The sequence below is a fragment of the Pimephales promelas genome, chromosome 6, assembly GCF_988280905.1.
Source record: "Pimephales promelas chromosome 6, fPimPro1.hap1.1, whole genome shotgun sequence".
Lineage (NCBI taxonomy): Eukaryota > Metazoa > Chordata > Actinopteri > Cypriniformes > Leuciscidae > Pimephales > Pimephales promelas.
The window spans coordinates 4011956-4031607 of NC_142774.1; the positions used below are offsets into that span (position 1 = coordinate 4011956).

Here is a 19652-nt window from a genome sequence, read left to right on the forward strand (position 1 = left end):
TCTCAGTAATTTTCCATGCTCCACGCGGTCCAACCCACCTCACGCTCACGCTGTGATGCAAAACCCGCCTTATACATGAGACCAAGGGCAAAATACGCGCTGGGAGGGGTCAATCCTGACAGACAGCTATTCTAGCCAATCACGTGCCAGCAAGGTGTCCGCCCTGCTCTCTCTCCAGCCAATCAGCTGCAGCGGAGGGCGTGTCCACAGTCCGAATTTTACGCGGCGCTACGGGCTGAAAACTAAACCGAGATGGAATATGCCAGTCTGAACCGGTTTCAACCGGTCTTGCGTGCGATGTATGAGACTGGAGAGGAGCTGGGTCACAGTCTCTCGCAGATATTTGATATAAAACAACGTTTTTTTCTGCAATAGACAAACGAATAAACTAACGATTGCTTTGATGCTGTTGTTATAAAACGGACTGAGTTGTTAAAGCGAGCTGTAAACCGCCATACAGAGAGACAGATGAACTAACACGAGCTGCTGACTGAAAGAGGACCCGGACTCAATTACTGAAGACAATAATTAAAAATAACACCGAAATTGTGTGTGTTCGGGGGGTTTCATGTATCGTTTTCTCTGCACTGTAACGTTAGTGTGTATGGCTATACATTGAGGTAACCAGCTAGTTAGCATTTAAAGTGAACTTGCTTTATACTCAGATTTCCTTTTGAATATTTGTACACGCTAGCGTTTATAATGAGATAGATCAAACATACCTTTTTTTTTACGTCTTTGACCCTGTTTTGACGCGACGCATATTTCCACGACATTAAACCCAGTTCCAAATTACCACGTTAGCATTGTTTTGGGGTTTCTTTTTTTCAGCGAAAAGAGGAGTTTTGTATAAAACAGGTAAGTTAAAGGTGTTCGGTGAGATGGTTGTGTGTTATAAATATTAACAACTGAGATAAGCGAGTTGAATGAAGTGCTGGTTTGCTGACATTGCTGATGTGAAACAGAAACAAAAACGCGTTTTGTTCCTTATCGCTGCCCATAGCTGCAGAAGCTCAGCCTGAATTAATGTGGGCTGGTTTCTAAAAAGTTGATTGAGGCTATATTAAGATATTTTATTCGATTTTTTTTTCTCTACAGAGTTAATTTGTTGATCTGCCATGTTAGCACTTCTTTAGCATGGAGAACTAATATCAGTGATCTCAGCAAAACTGCACTCGCTGTCATTATAGGTTGTATTTCGGTGTAAATACATGTTTTGTGGACACACGTGGTGTGAGACACCTTTGTTTAGTCTCTAACTTTAATATTAGTAATCACTGGTTAAACATCTAGTAGTGTAGCGGTAATATAAGTGCTCACTTTGTACCAGTGTTTCATTCAACATATTTTTTTAGTTTTTGTTAAATTTAGAATTTTAGTTGTTTTCATTTTGTTTAAATTTGTAGTAATTTTGTTGTTTTTGCCATTTTTACCCGTGTTTCGATTTCTGTTCAGTTTTAGTAGTTGAAGTAGTACTTAAAAAAACGGTACTAAATATAGAATATTTTATTTCAATTAAGTTAACTAATCAATTTTAGTCAATTGAACCTAAAACTATAAAAAAAAACAACATTTTCATTAATTGAAATGATCAATTGATAATGGGATGAGGAGTCAAAGAAGTGCCACTCGACATTTGAAAACTAAAAGATGGGGCCCGTCTTGTCCCCTGGTGTCCCGCAGCTCTATGCCGGCAGACATGACCATGTTGGCGGATCACACAGCACGACAGTTGCTGGACTTCAGTCAGAAGTTAGACATCAACCTGCTGGACAATGTCGTCAACTCCATGTACTATGATGTGGGATCTCAGGTATGTGGTAATTTGCTAAATCCAAGACGGCTTTGAACACTTCAGATCATGGTTTGGTGTTTGCCAGACACGTACAGTGCCTCAAAAATGGTTTTCGTTATTTTAGCAAAGGCTTGCACAAGAAGTTCTCACCAACCTGAAGGACCACCCAGATGCATGGACCAGAGTCGACACCATACTGGAGTTCTCACAGAACATGAAGACAAAAGTATGTCAACGTTAATGCCTTTCTACATTTTGCCAGGCAAATGTTTGATGCACACACAGGTTTGATTGACAGAGTTCAGTTTTTTTTTTTTGGATGGGTTTCTGAACTCGGGTGTGCATTTGCGAACATTACCCAAGTCTGCATATGGTGTGAACTCTAGCACTGTTCGCTGCTGATATTCTGATACCAATCTGTGCATTAAGTCTTGGAGTGCAAATGCAAAATAATAGACCTGCCACTTTGTTCATTATTTTAATAAAACTTTTCAAATCCCACCCTCAGCAACTTCACATGAGGAATGTGTGTGTGTTGTCCACCACCACTATAGACCATTTTTGACCCAATAATTTTTTTCCTGGGTCAAAAATGCTCTTTTTTTTTTTTTTGCTGCCACATTAACTGATGTTTAATCCTTTTGTTGTCTGTATTGCAGTATTACGCCCTTCAGATACTGGAGACAGTGATCAAAACACGCTGGAAGATTCTTCCAAGAAACCAATGTGAAGGTGAGGGAACGTATGACGACACTGATCGTCTCTTTGTCAGGGGATCCCGACTCTGGCCCTCAAGATCCACTTTCCTGTAGAGTTTTACTCCAACCTGAATCAAACTAATCAAGGTCTTTAGGAAGTTATTGGCAGGTGTGTTTGATCCAGGTTGGGGCTAAACTCTGCAGGACAATAGATTGAGGGACCCTTGCTCTATGGAGAATCTACTACACCCCTCCACATTATATAACTATGCTGTCATATAAAAGCATAATGACTCCTTGCGCAAATAACTGACGGCTCTATCTGTTCACAGGAATTAAGAAGTATGTCGTTGGTCTGATTATCAAGACTTCCTCCGATGCCAACAGTGTTGAGGTAATAGAAATATCATATATTTTATCTTCTACCAATTACACCAGTGTTGTATTATGGTTTTATACATACTTTCCTGTTTTTTTATTTCATTTTACTAAAGGTTTTGTTTCTTTAAAAAAAAAATATATATATACATATATATATATATATATATATACACTAGTTCAGTTTTTCAATTGAAGTAGTACTTCAACTTAAACTAAACAAAAATGACAAATATTGCTTCGACAAACTGACTGAAATAATAATAGTAGGGATGCACCGATATGAACATTTTTGGTCGATACCGATAATTCTTTATATTTGAAAACCGATATATTGGGCAATAAATCTAAATCCAAAATGTAATATAATTTTTGACAGCCTGATTACAAAAACAAAAGTCGTACTATTAAAATCCATGTCCCAAGCACACAATTATAATATTCTCATTATGATTTTATGTAGCCGATATGACAGACTTGCGCTGAACTGTATTTTCAAGTGATTTGAATCATATTTCCAGCCATTCAAAACTGAATCTGAAGTGTCTCAGCTGAAGGAAATAATACATTATTTTATCCAAATTTAGCTTTCTTATCGGGCCGATAACATTAAAAATGAACATGTATCAGCTGATACCGATGTTGGCTGATATATCGTGCATCCCTATAATATAGTTTTAATTATTTAAATTTTTTTAATTAATTAGTCAATTTCAATTGATTGAATATCTGAAATATGAAACAACTTTAAAACTCCTATTAAAGTTTTAGTTAACTATAATAACCCTGATTGTACTTGTCACGTCACTGAACGCATCCTTACCGACTTGTGTTTTTGCTCTTACAGAAAGAGGGGGTTTACATCGCAAAGCTCAACATGATCCTGGTGCAGGTGAGCATCATTTCAGGATTTTTCGTCGTCATGATTTCGTGACTGTGTATGGCTCACTGTGTTCCTGTTTGTGTGTAGATCCTGAAGCAGGAGTGGCCGAAGCACTGGCCCACGTTCATCAGTGACATCGTGGGGGCGAGTCGCACCAGTGAGAGCCTGTGTCAGAACAACATGATCATCCTGAAGCTCCTCAGCGAGGAGGTGTTTGACTTCTCCAGCGGCCAGATGACTCAGGTCAAAGCCAAACACCTGAAGGACAGGTACACATGTGACCATTACACACCGTGGCAGTAGAGCTGTAGGTGTAACAGTAATGTTTACTCATCTTTCTCTCACCTCTTGCAGTATGTGCAACGAATTTTCCCAAATATTCCAGCTCTGCCAGTTTGTCATGGTACGTACGAAGCAGAATATCACAGTAGTGACTCATCATTATTTTGATACCTTTTGATTCATTTTTAACTTGGATATCATTCTGTTTTATTTCAGGAAAATTCCCAGAATGCCCCTCTGGTCCACGCCACATTAGAGACACTCCTTCGTTTCCTGAACTGGATTCCTCTGGGCTACATATTTGAGACCAAACTCATCAGCACACTGGTGTACAAGGTAACAAGACACGAGGGGTTTCTTATGTAGCTGCTCGATAAATGTGAGATCGCAAGAATTTATCTCAGACTCTGCTGTTAAATTGTAATTTGATTGTGTGAAACGCTCACTCCTCTCACAAAGGCGCACTGTCATTGGTTCAGCTTGCCAGTGCGTAAGAAAGAGAGGAACATTGATTGGAGCGCTGGCTGTTCTCATGGGCTCTCCGCCTTAAGGCTGTGTGTCCGAGCTGGTGCTCCTACATTTGTGCTCTTTCACATGTGTTGAGTTCCAGAAAGTTTATCATTTGTGTTCCGACTTATTCCACAGTTTCTGAATGTCCCGATGTTCCGGAACGTCACTCTGAAGTGTCTGACGGAGATCGCGGGCGTCAGTGTCAGTCAGTACGAGGAGCAGTTTGTCAACCTGTTCACTCTCACCATGATGCAGCTCAAACAGGTACTAGTCTTCAAATGTTCATATTACAGGTTTTGAGGCCATATTAAAGCTGGGTTCAAGCCCTTTCCAAATCTGTTTTTATTTATTTTATCGTTTGTCTGCAACAAAAGTTATAGTTATCTGAAGTGATTATCAGAAACGGAATTTTGGCGTTCTCTTTTTTTTTTTATTGCCTTTTTTCCGTATCACATATTTTAGTAATCATCATAGATTAGGTATCATTCGAAAGCTTACGAACTCAAAATTCAACCTGTGAAAACTGTTTTGAAATTGGACGATTGAGAGGCGAGCGAGGTCTTTTAAAGTCCCCATGAACTCAAAATTGACCATACTTACTTTGTTTGCCTAAATTGATCGTTTTGTGGTGAACAATTCATACATGCAAGTCAATCCACACAAAAAGTTTTTTTGGCTTCGTAATCTTTAATCAAATTTTGAAAATGCCCCTCCCCTCTGCATTGGAGGACCTTGCCCGATGACGTAGGCTTTACGGTTTGGGTGTCTCCTTAACATCCATAACCACGCCCCTCCATCTGACAGCTGCTGTGTGTTTGCGAGGGCAGAGCGAGCATTGATTGACAGCGTGTGTAAACTTGCGTCATCCTCCATTTCAGAATGAAACACCCATTTTTCTAGATCCAATCAGGTGCTAGTTGAAAAAAAAAGCCACGCCCACTATTTTGCCTCATTTAGTATTCCGTTTCTCTCGGAAATACGTCACAACACTGGAGAAAAGTCGTTTGCAACTTCCGGTTCACGGGGACTTTAAGCGAGCCGCTTCAAACTCTGTTGTTCTCTTGTGCTCCGCATCACACCACACAATAACGCTGGATAAAAATAAATAAATAAAAACTTGCGGGCTGTTGTAGTTCACCCAGGACTGGACTTTATTCTGGTATGTGGTTTATTTTGATTGCTGAACTGTCTTTGTAGTGTTAAGAGAAGGAGAGCTAAGCGGGAGATTTGTGTTTCCCCCTCCGCTCGGCCTGCGTGTTCTTAAAGAGAAACACAGTCTTTTCAGCTGGACATAATAAATCGCTATTTTTCTGCAATAAACTAGTGAATTTTGCCATATATTCAGAGATGAAAAAAGAAGATGTTATAGAATAATAATTTAATAAAAACCCAATTTTGACAAAAAAACTGACATTCAATCTATATTTAGACTTTACTGAAAACATACCAGCACGACATCCGATGGGTTTTCCCAGAATACATCATATAAGAAATTAATAAAGTGCCGAAGTTACGACGTCACTCTGTAGGCTAAAACGCGGAAGTGAGTTAGCATTTTAGCATTACGGTTCCCTCGTTCTAAAGCCTATGGGATTTTTGAATGGGTTTTTTCTAAATCGCCTGAAATAAGGTCTGTGGTGAACAAAGCCTCTAAATATTTTCACGTTTTGATCTATGACATAGAACACACAGTTATAACCTGCTTGTGTGTGTGTTTTTTTTAAACTTTATTGTGTCTGATTATGTTTTTTAAAATCTTTATATAGGCTTCAAAATGTATAAATTTTGGATTAACTTGTAAAGATTATCTTGCTAGACAAAACGTGTAAGGGTCACAACTCTTAAACACAGATCTTATTTTTTGCGATTTTCCAAAAGTCTATGGGGAAAATGCATTGCTTTTCGATCGAGGGGACCCATGCGCCGCTAGCTTCCGAGTTGTCCTACAAAGTGATGTCATCACTTCGGCACTCTATACTTTTATTCAGCAAGGATTACTTTAAAAGACATTTATTATGTTACAAAGGATTTCTTTTTCAAATAAATGCTGTTTTCAACATTGATAATAATCAGAAATATTTCTTGAGCATCAAATCATCATATTAGAATGATTTCTGAAGGATCATGTGACACTGAATTAATGTAGTTTTTACATTGTAATAATATTCCACTATTACTGTTTTTACAGTATTTTTGGTTAAATTAATATAGCCAAATGTTTGAATGGTAGAGTATGACCATGTTACTAGATCTGGTTGGACGACCTCTTGATGATGTCAAAGGGGTCTTTGCAAAAGTGTGCAGTATGTATTATGTGCCTTGAATTACATTAATTAAGTGTATGATTATTTTGTGAACAGTGCAGTTTCTGCTTGAGTGTTACAAAGAATATAAACAAAAACTATTAACTAAACCCTCATTATTCTACTTGACAGATGCTTCCACTGAACACAAATATCCGTCTGGCGTATGCAAATGGCAAAGACGATGAGCAGAACTTCATCCAGAACCTCAGTCTGTTCCTCTGCACCTTCCTCAAAGAGCACGGACAACTGATAGAGAAGAGACTGAACCTCAGAGAGACACTCATGGAGGTACACACACACACACAGTGAAGGGTATAGATATGATGTGATGGTGACACGCACTCATGCATTGACTCCCGTGTGCTCAGGCTCTTCATTACATGCTGCTGGTGTCTGAGGTGGAGGAGACGGAGATCTTTAAGATCTGCCTGGAGTACTGGAACCATCTGGCCGCCGAGCTCTACAGAGAGAGTCCCTTCTCTACCTCCACCTCTCCAATGCTCTCAACCAGCCAACACTTTGACGTGCCGCCCCGCCGACACCTTTACCTGCCTGTGCTCTCCAAGGTCAGTCAGTCACAGTGTACAGCAAGTCCACCTCAAAATGTTGGTAGCAGGAGACAAACCGTCTGTGTTCTTGACCGGTCTCAGGTGCGTCTGCTGATGGTGAGTCGCATGGCCAAACCGGAGGAGGTTCTGGTGGTGGAGAACGATCAGGGCGAGGTGGTGAGAGAATTCATGAAGGACACAGACTCCATTAACCTCTACAAAAACATGAGAGAGACTCTGGGTAATCACGACAGGCTCATAATGCATTAAAAAAAAGTCAAGCGCTGCATATGAAATCACATACTCTCTTGAGTAGGTACTTATTTCGAATAAGTACGTACTTTGCGAGCGCTAAAAAAAGTGTGTTTTATATAGTATGAATGTGTGTAGAATGAAAGCAATCCTTTCGCCATGTTGTCATTATCATGTGATCAACCAGTGTCACTTCACTGCCATTCACAAATCCTCTCCCGTTGCCTCATGGGATAGTAAAGTGTCCATCACGTGCGCACTTCAGAAGTCATCCGGGTTCTTTTTGCCTACTCTTGTCCCGTGAATTCAGACGTGGTTTGTCTCGTACTTTTAGTAGGGAAGTGTGTGATTCCACATGCAGCTTCTGTCAACAGCACGCGGCTTGTCTTTCTGGAGAAAGCTTCATAATGATCTCTTTTTCTCGTCCAGTCTACTTGACTCATCTGGACTATGCTGATACGGAGCGGATCATGACCGAGAAGCTTCATAATCAGGTGAACGGCACCGAGTGGTCCTGGAGGAACCTGAACACGCTATGCTGGGCCATCGGCTCCATCAGCGGGGCCATGCATGAGGAGGACGAGAAGAGATTCCTCGTCACCGTCATTAAGGTGGTTAAATTCAAATCGCGTAGTGATTATGATGGGTGAATTTTTTTTGTTTTAGATTAAGACTATGAGGATATCAAAACGTGTTTGATATTTTGAGCCGATTCTAAAACTCTTATCATAGTGTATGATGGGTCCGTACTGAAACCAAAGCTGTCCTCTATCTGTCAAGGTTGCAATTAAATGCAATACAAAAACAATAACAATACAAAAGTAAGTTAACAGAACATGCGTAACAAATTAGCCTCAATATCTGACTCGTCAGCACAGATGAAACTGACTGTGGCACTCTCCTCTAACTCCATACTGACCGTGTCTACCCATCCAAATGCACTTTTCTCCTTTTCTTTTGCGAAACAGCAACTTCATGTTTTTTTAATCTGTAAAGCGTCTCCTTGCTAGAGCCAGACCGATATATCGACAGGCCGATATTATCGGCCGATATTAGGCATTTTAAAAACTATTGGTATCGGCAGTTATAATGGCAAATAAATTAATATTTCAAAAATAAAATAAAATAAAAATGGATGAAACGCACTTCAACCATGTCATGTTGGAGTTGTATAAGTTTGTCCACCAGAGGGCACTCTACACGGTCCCTGGCCTGTTGGCAACACTCGCGCAACACATTCTTGCTAACCACAAAGCTAGCTAATGCCACTATCATCAGTGGAATTTAATGAGCTTTGTTAATTAATGAGCTTTGGGTCCTCCTCTGTTCTGTTGCGACAATAAAAGAAACAAATTTCTTTTTAAAATGCATTATCATATTATTTAAATTAAAACTATACATAACTACAAATAACTAATGGTAGGGAAATCTGTTAATGTTTTGTTGTGCGTTCCTGAAAAAAATAAAATAAAAAATATCGGCCGATATATCGGATTTTAAAACCAAATTCAACCAAAATCTTGATTCAAACCACTCCCACAAGAATAGATTTGCCGGTGTCTATTTTACCTTTTTTTCAACCACACAATATCAGTCATTATTTGTGTGTAACAAATATTCATATTATCGCAGAGGTTCTGGATAAAAGTTTATAAAAACGAGATTTATTTACTTTTTGTCAGGGAAAAATCCTCCGATGATGTAAAAATCATCATTTTTGCATCATCGGAGGATTTTTTTTTTGTCCAGAGGCTAAAGACTACAGTCAGTAGTAGAGTCTGTCCCGCATGACCTCAACCCGCCCGTAGAGGGAGGATCTCACTCACAGAATGAACACATAGTGTCGGCCATCTTTTTTTGGAAGCTAAGCTAGCAGGCTCTTGTTCTCTGTCTATGTAAATGTTTGATTATAAAATCTATATTTTTCTGTCTCAGGATCTGCTGGGTCTGTGTGAACAGAAAAGAGGGAAAGACAACAAGGCCATCATCGCCTCCAACATCATGTACATCGTCGGCCAATACCCACGTTTCCTCAGGGCCCACTGGAAGTTCCTCAAGACCGTCGTCAACAAGCTCTTTGAGTTCATGCATGGTGAGGAACGCGTTGTGCTTGTCCTTTTGTCTAGTCATGCAAAAGTGCAAATTTTATCTGAAGGTTTATGTTAATTGGGAAGTCTCTCTCTGTCTTTCAGAGACCCATGATGGCGTGCAGGACATGGCCTGTGACACGTTTATCAAGATCGCTCAGAAGTGCAGGAGGCATTTTGTGCAGGTGCAGGTGGGCGAGGTGATGCCCTTCATCGACGAGATCCTCAACAACATCAACACCATCATCTGCGACCTGCAGCCGCAGCAGGTGCACACGTTCTACGAGGCCGTGGGCTACATGATCGGAGCGCAGACGGACCAGACCGTCCAGGAGCGTCTCATTGAGAAATACATGCTCCTTCCCAACCAGGTGTGGGACAGCATCATCCAGCAGGCCACCAAGGTGAGAAGCAGTGTTATTCTAGCCTCACTGAGAAACTATTATTGTGAATAGTTTGAGTGTTTATTTTATCTTTCCATACCAAAAGGGAACAGATTTTTCTTGCACTTTTAAAGGCACAATATGTAAGATTTTTGGATTAAAATACCCCAAAACCACATGATATATATATTTTGTTGACTTGTGTACTTGCATTATCTTGTTATTTTAACCAGTTTAACGGATCGCATCATTCCGTCGCCTGTCAATCAGGCCTAAAAAAAAAAAAAGTTTGGTTCCGGTTGGTTGTCAGTTGAGGTCATGGGTCGGTAGGGATTTTTTTTTTTTTTTTTTTTTTTTTTTTTCAGTGGCAGCAAGGGATGGGTAGGAAATTATTCAGGGCTCGACATTAAAGGGATAGTCAAACCTAAAAATATCAAAATTGAAACTACTGTGGAAACAAAGACACCTACATCTTGAGTTAAGCTAAAACATATCAAAAATTAATTTCAAAGTGAACTATCCCCTTAAGCATTTTCACGTGCTTGTCCTCCGGACAAGTAAGTAAATCTGTCAATCACTTGTCCGAGTAAAAAAGTTGCTTGTCCGGATTTTTAAAATTTATTTATTTTTTATTCTGAAGCAATATTCTCATCAGTGTTCAATCAGCTTTGATATTTTAAAAGGCAAATTGTAATATCTGCACCTTTAAGGGCATCCCCTCCACCAATATTATTAAATGCCCTATAGTGTCTTTTTATTCTAAAAAATAATTGAATTTATTGATCAAATTTAGGAATTTAAAATGAAAGATGAAGCATACTGTTACCCTAGGTAGGGCTGATGAAATTAAATCATTTACACTGAAAAATTACAATTTCATTAAATAATGTTATGAAATTGATTTAAATGTGCAAATAAGAAATATTGGAAAGAATTATACTAGGCTACTTATAAACATAACACTAAACTGCCAATAGGTGGCGGCAGGCGGCCGTATAAATGAGTGAGTTATTGATTCATTAATTCAAACGATTCGTTCAAACGGTTGATTCATTCAAGATTGAGACGGATGTTGATGTTTATGAATGGGTCATTGAATCCTTGACTCAACCGATTCGTTCAAAATGCTGAATCATTCAGTAATGAAAACAGGATGAGTTCCTGTGAGATGCGTCGTGGTTCTGCTGTGACTTTTCTTTGGAACTATTTTCGCTGCTGAAATGGAACAAAAACACCCAATATTGCTTATAAACAGTAAGTGACTTATAATCTTAACTGTTTATTGAACTGTTGTAGGAAATCAATGTCACTTTTTCAATCGTGATGGTATTCAGGAAAAATAATTGAGGCTGCTTAGTGCTTAACATGTTAAAATATAAAAACTCCACATTTAGATTTTTTATAGGCAGAATATGTTGTTAACTGTGTGTGTGTGCTCCGCTCATGTGTGTAGATTTCTCTGCGCGAGCGTCAACAGCGCAACCTTACCATCAGTAATACAATAGCTGCTGCCTGCTACATTTATTATCCACAATCGATCGCAACTTGCAATAAATGTAATAAAATAAGAATCATTCTCTCGGTTTAGTGATTCCCTAGTTATTTTTTTTGTTTGTTATTGATGTTCTAATCAGGCTACTTGTCCGTTGGGGCAAAATTCTCTTTTTACTTTCCATTTGTCCCGGAAAAGCGGACAAGTTAGACGGGCTCTAGAGATACGAACCGCGGCAGGTTAGAGTGTTTTGGATTGCATAAAATAATGAAAGAAACGAACAAATACATGGCGAAAGAAGTGCTAGACAGCAGAAGATGGGATTGGGATCATGATTGGATCATGATAGGATGATTTTTTAATAAAACTAGGCGGATGGAGGTATTAGTATGCGGTGTGTGCATGCCTATGAATGCATGTATTTGTATGTGTGCGAATATGAATAAAAATATCCTAAATTACAAAAAAAGACGTGTATAATATGTATTATAGTTCAGTTTGACGAACGATATCTGCCTCGTTTGTTAATGACAAGATGCATCTTACATCGCGTGCTATAAAAAGACGGAGCTGTACAAAAACGTAAATTAATAGTTCGCCTCAGAGTTTTTTATTTGTGTATTTATTTAATTTTTATTATTTCTTCCCCAAGCTCATAAAATAATTTTGGGTCGCACATAAATTGACAGGGTCGGTCGGAAACCGGAAACAAACAATTTTTTTTTTTACGCCCCATGTCATATTCTCGCTACCCTCGGTTTCAGTTTTTTCAGCAGAAACCATGTAAACTCGAAAGATGCTTTAACCCTTTAGGCGCCAGAGGTTTTTTCCTAAAACGTTTGATTTTGACATCTTAATTTCAAAAGCCTATATCTTAAAAGTGAAAAAAGACAGAGACTTTCTGTAAATTAGAGAAATATTAAAGATGACCCAAAGTTTATGTAGGGATTACATTTTTTCATCTGATTTGCATATGACGTCATATCGTGGCAGCAATCTTTAGAATTTTCATGAAGTCACGTTTAAAAGATAAAATGCAGCACTTCTTTCCCCCCAAAATGTCCATCACCTTCCGTATGCTATACTGCACAATACTGAATGCTCAGGTATATAGTAAGTAGTAAACAAACTATGTAAATCATTACTAATAAATGGTAGAACACACCGTATGCATGTAGTGGTTGGCCTTTTGCTGTAGAGATTTTCGATTTACACTCTGATTTCCATGAATGGGGCATATATTTTTCATATATGTAGACAAGTAGACAAGACCTGTTTAGTTCAAAAGATCACAAGGCACATTTCATGAGTGAGATGGTGTGAGCGCGGCCAGATCTGCCTCGCGCACCCGTCGAGTATGCACATTGTCATTGCGACTCCCCACCCTGCCTTCACGTTGCCCCCTAACTGTACTATGAATACTTCGACATCGTCTATCATACCCAGTGATAATAGACAAAGTCTCCACCACAATACTGTCGCCGCGATTGCGGAAATGGCTCACTCTCACAATAGCTCCGCTTTTTTATTCAATGCGCTCTAACTCAAACATTTTTTATAGAAACATGACTTTTTTTGAGTCAGGTATGAAGTATGTCTGCCATCAAGTTGAGGGGATGTCGAACGAAATTTGACAACGTTTTATTCAGTGCCGCATCTTGTCGCGTAAACTCGACTGTGGCACATAGTGGGTTAATATATTATGCTTTTTATTAGACTAGTTAGTCTAGTTATCTGTTTGGACCTTTTTATCGACAGAAAATGAATCATCGTTATTTAGCTCAACACAGTTAGTCTTAATGTTTGAATCTGTTGTTTCCTTGATTTTACTGCATTGACCATGCCTCGGACAAAACTATTTTGTCAAGAGGCTAACATAGCAAAATCAGAAACACCTTTGTTTGTAGCGACAATAATAAAGCATTTTATCTACCAAAAAAAAATAATTAAAGAGTGGCACTAGCGTCCGTCTAAGGCTTTTAGGCAATAATAATAATAGAGCAATGTAAAAATGTCCAAGGCTCACTCCACAATAACATTAGGAGAACTTTCCAGTGGGATTGCTTTCCATTGACTGTGGAGGTGAAGACAACAATTCCCATGATTCCACGCTCAATCACTGCATCATCAAGCTACACATTAATTGTTTTGAAAAAAGAAAACAAGCTCTGGCAACTAAACTTACATACTGCGCCTTTAAGGGTTTATGCTTCAGTGTTGAGATTGAAACTCAAAGCACATGATGTCTCTCTTCAATCAGAACGTGGACATCCTGAAGGACCCGGAGACGGTGCGTCAGCTAGGCAGCATCTTGAAGACCAACGTGAGGGCTTGTAAAGCCGTGGGTCACCCATTCGTCTTGCAGCTGGGTCGCATTTACCTGGACATGCTCAACGTCTACAAGTGTCTGAGCGAGAACATCTCTTCTGCCATCCAGAGCAACGGTGAGCCAAGCACACCTGGCATGGAGCACATGACTCACGTAATTCTTACCCGAAATAAATGCAACGTTTATATGGTTGATTTAGTGCAACCAACATTACCACACACACCAACAGAACGGCGCCAAACCTCCGGCCCAACACGCCGTATTGAATAGTGTAGAAATCCCGGAAATAACACGCTAACAGCTCACATTTAATTCTCTGCAGGTGAGATGGTGACGAAGCAGCCTCTGATCCGCAGCATGCGGACCGTGAAGAGAGAGACTCTGAAGCTCATCTCAGGATGGGTCAGCCGCTCCAACGACCCACAGATGGTTCGTTCTGCTGATCCTGGATCAGTCTGCACTCATGCCACAATAATAAGTCGGGTTTGACAGCAGTACAAAGCATTGTTGTTGTCTCTTTAGGTTGGAGAGAACTTCGTTCCACCTTTGCTGGAGGCGGTTCTCATCGACTACCAAAGGAACGTCCCGGCCGCTCGAGAACCAGAGGTGCTCAGCACTATGGCCACCATCGTTAACAAGCTTGGCGGACACATAACAGGAGAGATCCCGAAGATATTCGACGCTGTGTTTGAGTGCACTCTTGACATGATCAACAAGGTTAGTCCACTTCTTTTGTTTAACATTTTGATTTTTCAAGTCTGATAGTGTGAATATCAGGGCTGGGACAATTAATCGGTGAATCGAGAAATGATTCTGAGATTTTCCGAATGCATCGATTTTTCTCTCGAATCGATACTGAGATTAGTTTTTGACTGCATACGTGCTCTAGAAATATCTATACAATAATCATTCATAAAGTTCAAAAAGGTTGAAGCGAATTACAAGGGTTATATTAATCTCATTAATCTCGTCACATTACAGTACATTCTGAGACTCAGCCGAAAGCACGAGCGAACAGCATTTGAGCATGCGGCTAAAAACTAGCCTAGAACGCTATGTGGTGTTGAAAACTAAGCTCAGAATCTATTCGAGAGAGAATGGCAGTGTATTCAGAAAATATTGGTGTATCCAGCATTAGTGAATACACTCACCAATTAATGTAGGGCTGATTCACTGTAATAGAACCAAAATTGCAATAACTGCACTTGACAAATCGCAAAGGCTGTGATTTTGTTACATAAATATATGTCCTGCACAGTGTTTTACACTCGAGCAGCTCATGATCCGCCAGTGTTTTCAGTGTATCAGAGTGGCACGATTCACTTAACCCAACTCCGTCTGGTTGCTAACGTGCATTTGGGAACCCAACGTGCACAAACCCTCTTCTCAAACTTGTCATGAGAAAAAAATTTACTCGCCCTATTGTCGCTGCAAACCTCTTCTGCTGAACACAAGAGATGTTTTGAAGAATATGGGTAACCAAACAGTTGATGGACTGCTTGACTGAATAACGATACTTTAATGATCGTTGTTTCTCCATCTCAGAACTTTGAGGAGTTTCCCGAGCACAGGACGCATTTCTTCTACCTGCTCCAAGCCGTCAACTCCCAGTGTTTCCCAGCATTCCTGTCCATCCCTCCGGCACAGTTCAAACTGGTTCTGGACTCCATCATCTGGGCCTTCAAACACACCATGAGGAATGTGGCCGACACAGGTGGGTGGACGACTAGAGTTAGGGCTACAGTTGAATTTAGCTTTAAAGGAGTTGTTCACTTTTCAAAAAACTTTTGCTGATAATGTACTCACCCCCATGTCATCCAAGATGTCCATGTCTTTCTTTCTTCAGTCGAAAAGAAATTAAGGTTTTTGATAAAAACATTCCAGGATTTTCTCCATAAATGTACTTCAGTGGGAACCAAACGGTTCAAGGTCCAAAAGACAGTTTCAGTGCAGCTTTAAACGACACCAGACGATGAATAATGGTCTGATGAATAATGAGCGATCGTTTCGCTTGATAAGACCCTTATTCATCGTCTGGAATTGTTTAAAGCCCTTTGAAGCTGCACTGAAACTCTCATTTGGACCTTGAACCGTTTGGTTCCCATTGAAGTCCATTATATGGAGAAAATCCTGGAATGTTTTCATCAAAAACCTTAATTTCTTTTCGACTGAAGAAAGAAAGACGTGGACATCTTGGATGACATGGGGGTGAGTAAATTATCAGCAAAAGTTTTTTTTAAAGTGAACTACTCCTTTAAGCTCATTTATATAGTTGAGCTTGGAACAAATATACCCACTCTACACTACTCTGTGTGAATGCAAAAGGCTTCTAGCTTCACTTGATTTTACAAATCATGGTATTCATAAATGTTTCTAAATGCATTTGGTGATATGTGCCCTGGATTTGTGTGGTTGCTCGGTACGTTTCTGACATCAGGTTTACTCGCGTCACCTGCAACATAAATTAAAATGGCGGCTGTGTGTGTGTTTGTGTGTCTCCAGGGCTTCAGGTCCTGTTCACGATGCTGCAGAACATCGCACAGGAGGAGGGAGCAGCTCAAAGCTTCTATCAAACATACTTCTGTGACATCCTGCAGCACATCTTCTCCGTTGTCACGGACACTTCTCATACGGCTGGTCAGTTGCTAGGCAAAGAGATAGTGGCATGTTTACAGTGTAACTAATGGAACTGTTATTTTGCACAAAAAGGCTTCACATCTCAAACACAATCGGCTCGTTTTCACTGAAAATTAAAAGGGGGGAAAAATTGAGCAAAATATAAAGGGAAAAAGTGCCAGTAATTTTTTAGTTATCATTATAATTGCACATATTTTGCTCCCAAATTCTCATTACCGTAATGCAAGAAAAGTTTATATAACATTTAAAGCAAGTTTTACTGCCTTTTATTTATGCTAATTTTAATTAAACCCTAAACTTTGTACTGCAGTAATGATAATTATTGATTAATTCAGTGTGTGTGTGTGTGTGTGTGTGTGTGTGTGTATTTGATGACTGATATGTGTGGTTTAACTAATGGAACTGATATTTTGCACGAAAGGCTTCACATCTGGCAAACACAATCAGCTAATTTTCACTAAAAATTAAGCAAAATAAAAAGGGAAAAGTTTTTTTTTTTTTGCCAATAATTTTTTTACAATTATCATTATAATTGCACATATTTTGCTCCCAAATTCTCATTACCGTAATGCAAAAAAAGAGAAAAGTTTATATAACATTTAAAGCAAGTTTTACTGCCTTTTATTTATGCTAATTTAAATTAAACCCTAAACGTTGTACTGCAGTAATGATAATTATTGATTAATTCAGTGTGTGTGTGTTTGATGACTGATATGTGTGGTTTAACTAATGGAACTGATATTTTGCTCGAAAGGCTTCACATCTCGCAAACACTGGCGAAAACACAATCAGCTAATTTTCACTAAAAATTAAGCAAAATAAAAAGGGAAAAGTTTTTTTTTTGCCAATAATTTTTTTTAACAATTACCATTATAATTGCACGTATTTTGCTCCCAAATTCTCATTACCGTAATGCAAGAAAAAGGGAAAAGTTTATATAACATTTAAAGCAAGTTTTACTGCCTTTTATTTATGCTAATTTAAATTAAACCCTAAAAACATTGTACTTCAGTAATCGATTCATTCAGTGTGTGTGTGTATTTGATGACTGATCTGTGTGGTTTGTGACGGGCAGGTCTGACGATGCACGCCTCCATCCTCGCCTACATGTTCAACCTGGTGGAAGAGGGTAAAATCAGCGTAGCTCTGAACGCAGGCAACGCGGGCAACAATCAAGGCTACGTGCAGGAGTATGTGGCCAACCTGCTGAAGACGGCCTTCCCACACCTGCAAGAGTAAGAAGAGCCACTACATTTTGTGTGTGTGTGTGTGTGTGTGTCTTCAGAATGTGTTCCTGTCATGTGTTAATCTCCATGGTGTTTTTCAGCGCCCAGGTGAAGGTGTTTGTCACGGGTCTGTTCAGCTTGAATCAGGACATTCCTGCCTTTAAAGAGCACCTCAGGGACTTCCTGGTCCAGATCAAGGTACGTCACTTCCTTCCTGCTTGGTCCCTTTTCTCTAGTTTTGGACCAAGGCTGCGTTCCGCTCCCAATTTGTATGCCCTTCACTCACATACTTCCCTCGTTCACTCAGATGTGAACTTAAGTATTACGCGGTTAAATCTCAATGCAATTCAGTTAACCGCAATTTGCTGAAAGTTGAAGTGTACGTCGGAGTAGACTCACTCCCTCGGTCAGAGTCGAGCGGTCGAGGGTCTGTCCTTATGAACTTCCCTCGTCCACTTCACGAAGTGGCGGCAGGGATTCCCCCGAGGGGAAGTTTGCGAGTGTGTGTCTGAAAGTGGAGTGGACACACACACATTCTCTTACTCAAATTACACTCTCTCTCAATCACTCACCATACACACACACTCACTCACTCTGTCTTGTGTTTGCAGGAGTTCGCAGGCGAGGACTCCACAGATCTGTTTCTGGAGGAGAGGGAAGCGGCTCTGCGTCAGGCTCAGGAGGAGAAACACAAGCTCCAGATGTCTGTCCCAGGAATCCTCAATCCTCACGAGCTCCCGGAGGAAATGTGTGAATGAGATCCTGTGCAGTTTCACACTCGGTCCTGGGCACCTCGAGCCCTTCTGTCAAAAGTGTGCGTGTGTATAGAGAGGTGGCAGTCAAATGAGGACAAATAGGAAAAAGAATCCAGATGTTGGTGGTTTGCCAACCCAATCCATGCCAATATGTATATTAAATCCATGTTCGTTATTAGTTCGCCCAAAAATCCTTGGTTTTACATAACAGAACATTTTATATAAAGGAAACTGTTGCTGTCTATCTCCTGTATCAATTCATCGATTTATTCTGTTCGGCATGTTTGCTTTCTTATTTCGAAGCACATGACTAATCATTTTAATGTTTTCTCAGCCTCATCTATTTGTGAATATGTAATATACAGTATGACAGGCCGATGAAGACGGACGGTTACTGTGCAGGAAGTGAGGTTTGCTCACAGGGACGTGTCGTTGTGGCTTGTGTACCACAGCAAGTGAATGTGACGGTTTAGGATCAGCCCCGATGCTGTTTCTAAGTTCTTTATTGGGGGGGGGAGGTGGGGGTTTGAGTGTGTTTATATATACATATATATATTTTCCATTTGATTGCAATGTATGGGAAAGACTGAAGTCTTTTTCGTGCTACAGACTCGAGGAGTGTTTTTTTTGTTTGTTTGTTTTTTTGCATAGGGATGTCATAATGGAAGGGGTTGTTCATATCATCCTATTTGTAAAGCTGTGCATTAGTATTATGGAAACATAAAGTTGGTTATTTTTACAAAGCATAGTGTGTGTGTATGTTTCATTTAGCTCGTAGGACCGTATTACTGCTTTATTGGAGCATCTTCAATACTGATATTAGGATCAAGCTGTTTTGTGGAAAACAAAATGCTTATGATTTATCAAACATCTATGTATTTGGTGTAATGTACAATGCAGTTTATGGAAGAGTTTGTCCCTAAAAAAGCTTTTTAAAAACATGCAAAAGCTTTTTTCAGTGTTTTTAAATGGCGTATCACTCACCAAGGCTGCTGTTGTTTGATCAAAATAACAGTAAAAACGAAGAAATCGAAATATTACAATCTAAAATAACTTGTAACATTTTAAAGTTAAATATTGCTGTGAACAAA

At 39.6% G+C, this 19652-nt stretch overlaps 1 protein-coding gene across 1 annotated transcript; it reads left to right on the top strand.

Annotated features, from left to right (window-relative positions):
* The first annotated feature begins 263 nt into the window (after positions 1 to 263).
* On the top strand, positions 264 to 19305 carry xpo1a (exportin 1 (CRM1 homolog, yeast) a). The gene is made up of 24 exons (XM_039685494.2): positions 264 to 858; positions 1684 to 1813; positions 1920 to 2021; positions 2455 to 2527; positions 2826 to 2887; positions 3719 to 3763; positions 3842 to 4023; positions 4109 to 4157; positions 4253 to 4372; positions 4682 to 4810; positions 6982 to 7140; positions 7221 to 7418; positions 7503 to 7641; positions 8082 to 8263; positions 9588 to 9744; positions 9845 to 10143; positions 13875 to 14058; positions 14266 to 14372; positions 14466 to 14660; positions 15489 to 15657; positions 16446 to 16580; positions 17656 to 17815; positions 17908 to 18004; positions 18418 to 19305. Exons 2-24 carry the CDS (start codon positions 1688 to 1690, stop codon positions 18562 to 18564), a joined length of 3216 nt encoding a protein of 1071 aa, XP_039541428.1. The 5' UTR covers positions 264 to 858; positions 1684 to 1687; the 3' UTR covers positions 18565 to 19305.
* Positions 19306 to 19652: the final 347 nt, after the last annotated feature.